Here is a 12,994-nt window from a genome sequence, read left to right on the forward strand (position 1 = left end):
CGAAAATGTTCTTATTGAAAGGTTTCTATTTTTTTAAAGTAGTAAAACATGATAAAAACTATATACATTTGATAATGCCATAACTATACTTTTATGTAGTAATGTACCTTTTAGTGCACAGTGAACGCCCTAAAAACAAAACTAAATAAACATGGCATAATTGTGTTTTCTGTTTTGTTTTTTCAATTTGACCCCACAAAGAATTTATTTCTTGTTTTCCAATACAACATGGTATCATTAAAAAATACAACTTGCCCCTCAAAAAATAAGCGATCTTATGGCTGTGATTAGCAGTGCACTCACTCTAAAACTCCTTTCTGTGGCCAGTTCCTCCTGGCTGCTTTGATTGCCAGGGCCAGGCAGTGGCAAAGCAGTGAGGGAGGGGCTGGCCATAGAAGGGAGCTGAGCTTGGGAGTAACAAGAGCAATGGCGATGTCCTTATCGCACCCTAATTTGCATATTAACAAAAAGCATCATGACTTCGGAATGGAATATTGGATCAACAAAAGAAAAACAGCATTTTAACCAGGTGAACTACAGCTACGTGTCTATGCAACCAGTTGGATAGGGAGGTCACTGGTAACGTTTTTCCTTAAAATACCACCCCTTAGCTAAGCCCTCCCACCCTCAGTTATTCATCAGTCAAAAAGAAGATGTGCGGGGGGGGGAAGGGGAAGGAATGTGTGGCTTCCTATTGTACTATGGTGTCTACTGCATAGGCTACTTTCACACTAGCGTTCGGGTGTCCGCTCGTGCGCACCGTTTGAAGGGGCTCACGAGCGGCCCCGAACGCATCCGTCTGGCCCCAATGCATTCTCAGTGGAGGCGGATCCACTGAGAATGCATCCGCCTGCCAGCGTTCAGCCTCCGCTCCGCTCACCTGAACTTGCAGCGTTCGGGTGTCCGCCTGGCCGTGCGGAGGCGAGCGGATCCGTCCAGACTCATAATAGAAGTCAATGGGGACGGATCCGCTTAAAGATGACACAATATGGCTCAATCTTCAAGCGGATCCGTTCCCCATTGACTTTCAATGTAAAGTCTGAACGGATCCGCTCAGACAACTTTCACACTTAGAAAATTTTCTAAGTTTTAATGCAGACGCATCCGTTCTGAACAGATGCGAACGCCTGCATTATCGGAGCGGATCCGTCTGATGAAACATCAGACGGATCCGCTCCGAATGCTAGTGTGAAAGTAGCCTTACACGCGAGGCAACAAGCTTGGTGGTTACAGAGTTCTCACAAGAGGCAACAGTCTTAAAGGGGTTGTTGCACCTCCTCACTTCTGCACTCGAGGCTAAGACTTTCAGCACTGCAGAGGATGGTGCCTGCAAGTATGACTGGCAGCACAGGCAAGGGGCACTGAGACACTATAATCCTGCCCCTTGCATGTGCACTCCTGAGGCTGCTAGTGATTCAGTAGCAGCCTTGGTCTGCTCAGCATATCAATAGTAGCCTTGGAGGAGATACATGGTGGGCTGGGAGTACAGCATCTGCTAAAGGAGATACGAGTTGGCCGGGGTAGGGACCTACTGCACATGCAGGCAAGTCTATGCGCGCTCGCTCCCATGTTCTTTCTTTTTATTGCACTTGCGCAGCCACCAGTGCCGTAACCTCTTGAAACAAGCATGGTATAAAATGAAGCAAAACTCAAGATACCAAGGATAGGAGCCATTATTGAAAAATAAAGTTAATCACTAAGTGATTAGCGTTTTATGCATCTTAAAATTCACATGGTGAGGTGAGACAACCCCTTTAATGGTTATAGTTTCACATGGAACAAGAAGCATGTAGTCTCTCAGTAAGAGAACAGTCTTAGGGCGAGCCGTGCCCATATTGTGGTCCGCAATATAAGGGCACTGGCTATGTGCTCCCCGCATCATGGATGCGGACCCATTCACTTGAATTGGTCCGCAATCCAGAAGGTCTGGCGCGGAACGGAGGCACGAAACATGATCTATTTTCTTGCAGTGCGGATGGATCACGAACCCATTCAAGTTTAATGGGTCTGGATCCGTCTGCAGAATCCGCATAAATGGTTCCCGTGCATTGGGGACCGCAAATTGCAGTCACCAATACATGGAACGGCCAAGCAACGGCCGTGTGCATGAGCCCTTAGTAACAGATTAAGGGCTCATTCAGACGATCATATGAATGGGTCCGCATCCGTTCCGCAATTCTGCGGAACAGGTGCAGTCCCATTCATTTCAATGAGGCCACAAAAGATGTGGACAGCACACCGTGTGCTCTACGCATCCGTAGTTCTGTTCCGCGGCCCTGCAAGAAAGATGTAGCATGTCCTATTCTTGTCCGAATCGCAAACAAGAATAGTTATTTCTATCATAGTGCAAACCATGTGCGGTCCACACAATGCAGAGCGCACACGGCCGGTATCTGTGTTTTGTGGATCCACAATTTGCAGACCACAAAACACTACGGCCGTCGGAATGAGCCCTAAATGTGGAACTGTCTCTGTAAGTAGCAACTATACAATAGTCTCAGCAATGCACAGAGCACTTATCTGGGAGGAGCATGAATTGAGCATTCTTTAGCTTGTGCAAATTTCACAGACATTAAATTACCTGATAAATATATTGCGCAAAAATATCATAAATTCATATACTTGACATTTAGGGTGAATAATAATATATAAAGAGGGTTTATCTTTCTAAAAATATAAGGATTAAAGTTGACAGATTACCTACAGCTTCGACCGTCATGTTATTACAGAAGCTACAAGACTACATTAACACGACAGTGAAAAAAATGGCAGTGAAAAACGGACTGTCGGAATAGTGATAGGAGGGTGCAAGTGAGGGTGACACTGGGCTTGCATGGACATTCATCTGGATCCCCAATACACTCCCTCACTCGCTGGATCAAGTGTCCGACAGCACTTGGTTGTCTAGGGGTTTATAATTAACAATATTCCAAATGCTCGTTGTTAGTTTTATAATATATGAAGTAGATCTTTATTACTGTGCCCAATACAAGCACAGGGTACAGCATGGTGGTCAGTACTGTTACCAATTGTATCACTGCAAGTCACAGTATACAGTATATACACAAAGCTGTTACATAACACTACTACAACCCGCACAGTCTGCATGGACAACAACTGTGGTTTACGACCCTCTCCCACCCATCATTATCATACTGGTCATTTAACAAACAGTTAAAGTCCCTAGATCAGTGGTTCTTAACCTTGTTGGAGGTACTGAACCCCACCAGTTTCATATGCGCATTCACCGAACCCTTCTTAATTGGAAAAATTAAATATGATTTTTTTCAAATTCAAAACATAGGTATATATTTATACATACAGGGAGTGCAGAATTATTAGGCAAGTTGTATTTTTGAGGATTAATTTTATTATTGAACAACAACCATGTTCTCAATGAACCCAAAAAACTCATTAATATCAAAGCTGAATATTTTTGGAAGTAGTTTTTAGTTTGTTTTTAGTTTTAGCTATTTTAGGGGGATATCTGTGTGTGCAGGTGACTATTACTGTGCATAATTATTAGGCAACTTAACAAAAAACAAATATATACCCATTTCAATTATTTATTTTTACCAGTGAAACCAATATAACATCTCAACATTCACAAATATACATTTCTGACATTCAAAAACAAAAACAAATCAGTGACCAATATAGCCACCTTTCTTTGCAAGGACACTCAAAAGCCTGCCATCCATGGATTCTGTCAGTGTTTTGATCTGTTCACCATCAACATTGCGTGCAGCAGCAACCACAGCCTCCCAGACACTGTTCAGAGAGGTGTACTGTTTTCCCTCCTTGTAAATCTCACATTTGATGATGGACCACAGGTTCTCAATGGGGTTCAGATCAGGTGAACAAGGAGGCCATGTCATTAGATTTTCTTCTTTTATACCCTTTCTTGCCAGCCACGCTGTGGAGTACTTGGACGCATGTGATGGAGCATTGTCCTGCATGAAAATCATGTTTTTCTTGAAGGATGCAGACTTCTTCCTGTACCACTGCTTGAAGAAGGTGTCTTCCAGAAACTGGCAGTAGGACTGGGAGTTGAGCTTGACTCCATCCTCAACCCGAAAAGGCCCCACAAGCTCATCTTTGATGATACCAGCCCAAACCAGTACTCCACCTCCACCTTGCTGGCGTCTGAGTCGGACTGGAGCTCTCTGCCCTTTACCAATCCAGCCACGGGCCCATCCATCTGGCCCATCAAGACTCACTCTCATTTCATCAGTCCATAAAACCTTAGAAAAATCAGTCTTGAGATATTTCTTGGCCCAGTCTTGACGTTTCAGCTTGTGTGTCTTGTTCAGTGGTGGTCGTCTTTCAGCCTTTCTTACCTTGGCCATGTCTCTGAGTATTGCACACCTTGTGCTTTTGGGCACTCCAGTGATGTTGCAGCTCTGAAATATGGCCAAACTGGTGGCAAGTGGCATCTTGGCAGCTGCACGCTTGACTTTTCTCAGTTCATGGGCAGTTATTTTGCGCCTTGGTTTTTCCACACGCTTCTTGCGACCCTGTTGACTATTTTGAATGAAACGCTTGATTGTTCGATGATCACGCTTCAGAAGCTTTGCAATTTTAAGAGTGCTGCATCCCTCTGCAAGATATCTCACTATTTTTGACTTTTCTGAGCCTGTCAAGTCCTTCTTTTGACCCATTTTGCCAAAGGAAAGGAAGTTGCCTAATAATTATGCACACCTAACATAGGGTGTTGATGTCATTAGACCACACCCCTTCTCATTACAGAGATGCACATCACCTAATATGCTTAATTGGTAGCAGGCTTTCGAGCCTATACAGCTTGGAGTAAGACAACATGCATAAAGAGGATGATGTGGTCAAAATACTCATTTGCCTAATAATTCTGCACTCCCTGTAGGTGCACAAAGTGAATAAAACCATTAAAGAACAAAACCATTAAGAACAAAGAACAAAACCATTAAAACATGATTTTCACACAAAAATAAAAACATAATAATGAATATTTACTGCAAATCAGTGTGACTTCTGCTGTTGTCTTTCAGAGACCAGGTCAGAAATGCGCGGCTTTACCTTGGCAAGTGCCACTCTCATGTCATTTTCGCAACAAAGTCTGTTCCTTTTCTTCGTTTTTATGTCCAGCATCCTTGAAAAGGATTGCTCGCAAAGATATGTTGTAACAAACGGTATGAAAAACTCCAGAGCTTTCTTAGCAATAACAGGGTACGTTACCATTTGTTGACACCAAAACGTTGAGAGCGTTGTTGTTCTGAAGAGTTGCTGTTGAACCTGGCTCTGCTGAAGTTCAATGATTTCATCATTGACATCTGTTGTCTCAACACTAAATGTAAACGGCTGTCTCACCCATGCTGGATATGACTCTCTTGTAGGGAAGTATCCATCAAGAGATGTTGCAAGATCATCTAAGTGCGTGGCAATTGCTTGCTTCAGTTCCGTGGGTATAGAAATGTCTCCGATTCCAGATACATCTTCGATCTTACTTACACAGTCGTCTAGCAGGGGAAAGTTTGCGAAGTTATCGTTCTCTATTCGTCGTTTCCATAACGGTAGCTTTTTTTGAAAAGCCTTCAGGTTTTCTTCCGCTTCGATAATGTTGACTCCACCACCCTGCATCTGTTGATTGAGATGATTTAGAGCTGCAAAGATATCAGTCATGTACGCTAAAATGAGAATGAACTCAGAATCTTTGAAGCAATCTGCATGACAATGTTGGTGCTCTTGCAAAAACAGGGCTAATTCCACACGCACGGCAAAAACACGATTCAACACCTGTCCCAGGGATAACCACCGAACGTTGGAATGGTACAGAAGTACCTCAAATTCAGATCCCATTTCTTTACACAGCTCCCTGAAGATACGGTGCCTCAGAGCACTATTTCGCACATAGTTCACACATTCCACTACAATTTTTAATACTTCTGCCAGTTTTGGAGGCAAGGTTTTTGTTGCCAATGCATGCCTATGCAGAATACAATGCGTAACAATGATGTGTGGTGCATCGGCTTTCACTAGCGCACCAAAACCAGACTTTCTTCCCAGCATGGCTGGAGCTCCATCCGAACAAACTGCAGAAACCATATCCCACGAAAGATTGTTGTCTTTGAAGAAGTCATCCACAAGTTTCTTCACATCGGCTGCCTTAGTTGTTGTTGTAAGAGGCTTACAAAATAAAAACTCTTCCTTTATCACGTCGTCTTTCACATAGCGCACGAATACTGCAAGCTGGCTTAGATTGGAGACGTCTGTGGTCTCGTCGAGTTGAAGGCTGAATTTTGCCGGGCTTGAAATCAGATCTGCAACTATTTGAGCCAAGATGTCTTTGCTCATGTCCTCTATTCTGTCGCTGATGGTGTCATTTGAAAGAGGAATTTGGGATAACTTAACTTCAGCCGCTTTTCCCAGCATGATATTCGCCATCTTCAACACAGCTGGTTTTATGACTGTTTCACCAATGGTGTGGGGTTTGCCCTGCTTTGGGATCAGGTAAGCAACTTCGTACGATGCTATGAGGATCGGTTTGTTGATGGGTACAAAGCTGAGAACAGGCAGACTAGCCTTTTCATCGAATCTGGCTCTCCTCACCTTGAATTCAGCGAGCGTTGTGTTCTTGTATTTTCCATCTCCATGCAGCTTAAGGAAGTGTTCTCTTAGTTTTGCCGGTGCTAGACTAGAATTGCTCAACTTGGCATTGCAAATCATACAGTTAGGACGCTGACTCCCATCACGTTCCGTTATACATGTGAATCCATATTGTACATATTCGTCCGACCATCAAGATATTAATGACCTATCCTTAGAATAGGTCATCAATATCAGATCAGCGAATCCCTACACCGCCTCAACAAAGGCGACGACAAGGAGGTAATTTTGAAACAATAGTAGCACTCAGACTAGCGCCGCTACCTCTTCAAACAACTCATCAGCATTAGTGGGAAAGTTGGAGCCTCGCTAATCCTATATTGCTAACCTATTTTAAGGATAGGTTATTAATATCTTAGCACTGCACAGCCCCTTTCATAACACTTCCTAACTTCTATTAGATTACATGCGAAGAACTACGATTCTCATCAAATTAGAAGTATGTTAGGCTCGTTTCACGCTAGTGTTAGACATCTCCAGCAGGCTCTTATGGCAGAAAGCAGCCTGCCGGAGATGTCTGTATCTGGCATTGCCAAACACCACCTGATACCCACCGGCCCTAATTCACTACAACATACAGCATATTTGCTGGGTTGCAGTCGGATCTCCACCAGTCCCCATTATAGTTAATGGAGCCAGATGGCAATGGTTAGCGTCCGGCAATGCCAGAATGCAGAGAGATCCAGTGATGTTTAGTGGAGCAGCCAGCTCTAAGAAATGTCCTGGTTGTTCCAAACTTCTTCCATTTAAGAATTATGGAGGCCACTGTGCTCTTGGGAACTTTCAGTTCAGCAAAAAATGGTTTTGTACCCTTCTCCAGATCTGTGCCTCCACACAATCCTGTCTGACCTCAACTTCAGCCGCTTTTCCCAGCATGATATTCGCCATCTTCAACACAGCTGGTTTTATGAGTGTTTCACCAATGGTGTGGGGTTTGCCCTGCTTTGCGATCAGGTAAGCAACTTCGTACGATGCTATGAGGATCGGTTTGTTGATGGGTACAAAGCTGAGAACAGGCAGACTAGCCTTTTCATCGAATCTGGCTCTCCTCACCTTGAATTCAGCGAGCGTTGTGTTCTTGTATTTTCCATCTCCATGCAGCTTAAGGAAGTGTTCTCTTAGTTTTGCCGGTGCTAGACTAGAATTGCTCAACTTGGCATTGCAAATCATACAGTTAGGACGCTGACTCCCATCACGTTCCGTTATACATGTGAATCCATATTGTACATATTCGTCCGACCACTTTCTTTTTTTGCTCGACATAGTTAGTATGAAGGGATAGGCCAAGCGATGTTGCGTGATCACCTGCAGCCAATGATGGACAAGCGGGGCGAGTCGGGTGTGTGTCTTGACCTCCAGGGCCGGACTGGGGATACAAAGCAGCCCTGGAAAAGAAATCTATGTCAGCCCCATAAGTCACTGCGCCTAATATACTACTGCCCCCCCCCTCTCCACTATCTAATACACTGCTGCCCCCTCCTCACCACCCCCAATACACTGCTGAACACCCTCCCACCCCCCTAATACACTGCTTATCCCCTCCCACCCCCTAATAAACTGCTGACCCCCCTCCCAATCTCCTAATACACTACTGACCCCCAGCCTCCCAGCCACCCCAATACACTGCTGACCCCCCAGTCCCTCAATACACTGCTGACCCCCTCCCAAAACAATCCCAGCCCCCCTAATACAATGATGACCCCCTTCCCAGCCCCCTAATTCACTGCTGACCCCCCTCCTAGCCACCCCAATACACTGCTGACCCCCATCCTTGCCACCCCAATACACTGCTGACCCCCACCCTCCCAGCCCCCCCAATACACTGCTGGCCCCTCCAATACAATGCTGACCCCTTAAATACAATACACAATAGGTCCTCCAAGCCCCTTTACTCTTACCTGTAGTACAACAGGTCAGCTTAGCTCAGTGATGCCGGTGTCTGGGTGCAGGAGGGACAGGATGTCGCCGCCGCCGCCGCCACCATGCTGTGCAGTCACTAGATCCGCCGCCGCGCAGCCGCCGGATATGACGTCATGTCGTCATATGCCGCTCACATCCGGCGGCTGGCGGAAGCAAAATCATTGCGCTCGCTCGGCTCTTCTGATCATGAGCCGCAGCGGGCGCAAAAGGAGTCTGAGTAACAGGAAATAAATATTTTCCTGTCTTGTGGCAGCCACCTATCAAAGCGGCCCTCCAGGGCCGGCGGCCAAACCCGCGAGACTGACTCACCGAACCCCTGGGGTTCGATCGAACCCAGGTTAAGAACCACTGCCCTAGATTCTTCCTTTTAGTTTGCTGGAATGATTATCTGGAACATTCTAGACTGGTCAGCCAGGAAAACTCTGGAGCTTTTCTTTACTGTCATCTGACTCCATTTTGTCTGCATTAAACCTCACATCTCTTCCTCTTAGGCCTCATGCACACGACCGTTTTTTTTTGCGGTCCGCAAAACGGAATTCCGTTGTTCCGTGATCCATGACCGTTTTTTCTTCCGTGGGTCTTCCTTGATTTTTGGAGTATCCACGGACATGAAAAGTGAAAAAAAAAAACGAAGTCAAGTTTGCATTGAAAATGATAGAAGACACGGATCACGGACGCGGATGACTCTCTTGTGTGCATCCATGATTTTTCACGTACCCATTGACTTGAATGGGTCCATAAACCGTTGTCCGTGAAGAAAATAGGACAGGTCTTATTTTTTTCACGGACTGGAAAAACAGATCACGGACGTGGAAGCCAAACGGTGCATTTTCCGATTTTTCCACGGACCCATTGAAAGTCAATGGGTCCGCGAAAAAAAATGGAAAACGGAACAACGGCCGCGGATGCACACAACGGTCGTGTGCATGAGGCCTTACACGGACACGCTGTCAGTTTTTCATGGCTATTTTTCAATCATTTTTTCATCCATTTTCTAGCCATCTGTCTGTTTGTAACAGCTGTATGGCCATAAAAAATTGATTCATTCAGTTGTTTGTTTGTTTTTAAATCCTCACCCCTGCAGTGCCCTCAGTATACGTAATGCCCCCCATAGTGCCCTCTGGACATCAAATTCCAAAACATAGTGCCCCCAGTATGATCAATGGGGTCCTGGTCGTGAAAATGGCCAAAAATAAGCAATGAAGTTTGCAATTCACTGGTTGTTGATGTGAACGCAGCCTAACTCGTAAGCAAACGTACCTCTGCGGATCCAAAGTCACCTTGTAGGCACAAGGGCCTCTGCCTCCTTATCAACATTAAAGGGGTTGTCCAGTGCTAAGATATTAATGACCTATCCTTAGAATAGGTCATCAATATCAGATCAGCGAATCCCTACACCGCCTCAACAAAGGCGACGACAAGGAGGTAATTTTGAAACAATAGTAGCACTCAGACTAGCGCCGCTACCTCTTCAAACAACTCATCAGCATTAGTGGGAAAGTTGGAGCCTCGCTAATCCTATATTGCTAACCTATTTTAAGGATAGGTTATTAATATCTTAGCACTGCACAGCCCCTTTCATAACACTTCCTAACTTCTATTAGATTACATGCGAAGAACTACGATTCTCATCAAATTAGAAGTATGTTAGGCTCGTTTCACACTAGTGTTAGACATCTCCAGCAGGCTCTTATGGCAGAAAGCGGCCTGCCGGAGATGTCTGTATCTGGCATGGCCAAACACCACCTGATACCCACCGGCCCTAATTCACTACAACATACAGCATATTTGCCGGGTTGCAGTCGGATCTCTACCAGTCCCCATTATAGTTAATGGAGCCAGATGGCAATGGTTAGCTGAGAGATCCAGTGATGTTTAGTGGAGCAGCCAGCTCTAAGAAAAGTCCTGGTTGTTCCAAACTTCTTCCATTTAAGAATTATGGAGGCCACTGTGCTCTTGGGAACTTTCAGTTCAGCAAAAAATGGTTTTGTACCCTTCTCCAGATCTGTGCCTCCACACAATCCTGTCTGACCTCAACAGGCAGTTCTTTCCTCCTCATGGCTTGGTTTTTGCTCTGATATACATTGTCAGCTATGAGACAGTATATAGACAGTGGTGTGTCTTTCCAAATCACATCCAACTCAATTTACCACAGGTGTATAAACATCTTAAAGATGATCATGAGCAATGGGAGGTCCCCAGAGCTAAATATCAGGGTGCTGTAGTAAAGGGACTAAATAGTTATGTCTATGCAAAATGATACGCTACTCACAAAAAGTTAGGGAGATTTGGAATGTGGGTAAAACTTCAGGATGAACCTAAATTCACTCTAACCTTTACAGGTAAACTTAATGTGACCAACTCTAAACTTTTGAATGCACTTGTCCAACTGTTCAATGTTTCAGTACTTTTTGCATAACTTGCTGTTCTCTAACAAGGAGCTTAACGGCAAAATTCACAAAATGAATCGCCCAAAATGAATGGTATTTAAACAGTCCTCCTCATCATGCTGTTCACATTTTCACCAAGACAATTCCTAACAATTGATCAACATTACCTCGGCATTGCGAGGCTTCAAGCTGGATGTTCTCAGGCAGAAGTGGCCACTGAGCTTAGAGTGTCACAGAGTGTCATCAGCAGGTTGCGACAGAGATACAGAGAGACTAGTCACAGAAAGTCATAGAAGTGGACATCCTTTGGCCACATCCCACACTGATGACTGATTTATTGTGAACAATGCCCTGCGGAACCGAATGATGAATGCCACACAACTCCAGGCACATTTAAGGGAGATGAGAGGCACCCAAGTGTCACGTCAGACCACTTGAAACCAATAAAATCAGCGGCTCATCGAGGTTGCATCATAAGGGAACGGCTGCTAGAGACTGGGGTACCTCAAATGGAGTGTCCTGCACATTCTTCAGACCTGAATCCAATTGAAAACCTATGGGAGTCACAATGTAGAGGCTCGTAACTCTGTACCCCAGAACCTCAATGACCTGAGGACCTCCCTTCAAGAAGACTTGGATACCATGCCTCAGCAGACAATAATTTGACTTGTGAACAGCATGAGATGTCATTGACAAGCTGTAATTCTTGCTCAAGGCCACGTGACAAGTTATTGAGACATTGACGTTTTTGTGGGTCTATACCCACCACTGTTGTTGGCTTTTCAATAAATTGAGATGAGGAACTCACCATTGATTGTTTGAGATGAGGACATCACCTTTGCATGCTTCTACTTAAATACCCTACTACCCTACTGTGTAGAGGGAGAAGAGTAGAGGACCTACAGTAGTACTGAGCCCCGAGGAACACCAACATCAAGAGGAAGAGGAGAAGAAGAATAGCCAGCAAATGATACACTAAGGAACGGCCAGAGAAATAGAAAAAGAACCAAGAGAGAACAGTGTTTTAAGGCCAATTGAGTGAAGCATGGTGAGGAGGAGTTTATGGTCTATGGTATCAAACGCTTCAGAGACATCCAGAAAAATAATTAGGGAATAATCACCATTACTGTCAGGAGATCCTTGGACACTTTAGTAGGGGAAGGCTCTGTAGACTGCCGAGGGTGAAAGGAATATTGTAAGGGATCAAGAAGAGAGTTTGCAGAGAGATAGCTTTTTAAGTGAGAGTAGACAATACGTTCAAGGGGTTTAGAGATGAAGGGGAGGTTAGAAACAGGTCGGTAGTTAGCAACACAGGTTGGGTCAAGAGATGTTTTTTTTAGTAGTGGGGTTATAACAGAGGTTAAAAATTGTAGTTAGATAAGTAATGACAGCCGGGGAGAGGGACTGGAGTAGATGTGATGAAATAGTATCACTGCTACAGGTCGTGGGTCGAATAGAAGAGAGAAGCCTGGAGACTTCTTTATCTGTTAAGGGGTCAAAAGAGGAGAGAGAGCATGTGGAAGTATGGGAAGGAGGAGGATTGAAATTATTTGGGGACTGGGAGATTATTTCCTGGTGGATACAGCCATACCATCAGCACAAAGGTCAGTGACAGCTTCTGAAATTTAGGGATTAGAAGGGATTGAAAAGTGTCAGAGTTTTAAGTTATTTGAGAGTGAGGAGACGAGAAAGGTGAAGCACTTTTGTTTGGCAATGTTGAGGGCCGAATTGTATGTTTTGAGCATAAATTTATAATGGAGGAAGTCTGCTTATTTCTCCATAAGTGTTCTGCACATCTGGAGCAGCCCTGGAGAAAACATGTTTCAGATGTGCACCAGGGTTGCCGTGTTCTTTGTCGGGAGGGTTGGATTGATACTGGAGCTGCTTCATCTAGGGTGGTTTTGAGGGTATGGTTGTAATGATTGGCAGCCAGGTCTGGACAGGAGAGGGAAGAGATTGGGGTAAGAGCTAACTGTAGGGTGTCAATAAGTTGCTGTCAGTTAATGGTGTGTAGGTGTCTATAAAAGTGTGAAAAGTAGGAT

General features: G+C 44.7%; 1 protein-coding gene across 1 annotated transcript; it reads right to left on the reverse strand.

Annotated features, from left to right (window-relative positions):
* Positions 1-4,998: 4,998 nt before the first annotated feature.
* Positions 4,999-6,702, reverse strand: LOC120990765 (protein ZBED8-like). The gene has a single exon (XM_040419667.1). It carries the CDS (start codon positions 6,700-6,702, stop codon positions 4,999-5,001), a length of 1,704 nt encoding a protein of 567 aa, XP_040275601.1.
* Positions 6,703-12,994: the final 6,292 nt, after the last annotated feature.

Source organism: Bufo bufo, chromosome 2, assembly GCF_905171765.1.
Source record: "Bufo bufo chromosome 2, aBufBuf1.1, whole genome shotgun sequence".
NCBI lineage: Eukaryota > Metazoa > Chordata > Amphibia > Anura > Bufonidae > Bufo > Bufo bufo.

Excerpts from the sequence above, each read along its gene's own strand:
- LOC120990765 (XM_040419667.1), bottom strand. The coding sequence starts at position 6,702 with ATGATTTGCAATGCCAAGTTGAGCAATTCTAGTCTAGCACCGGCAAAA.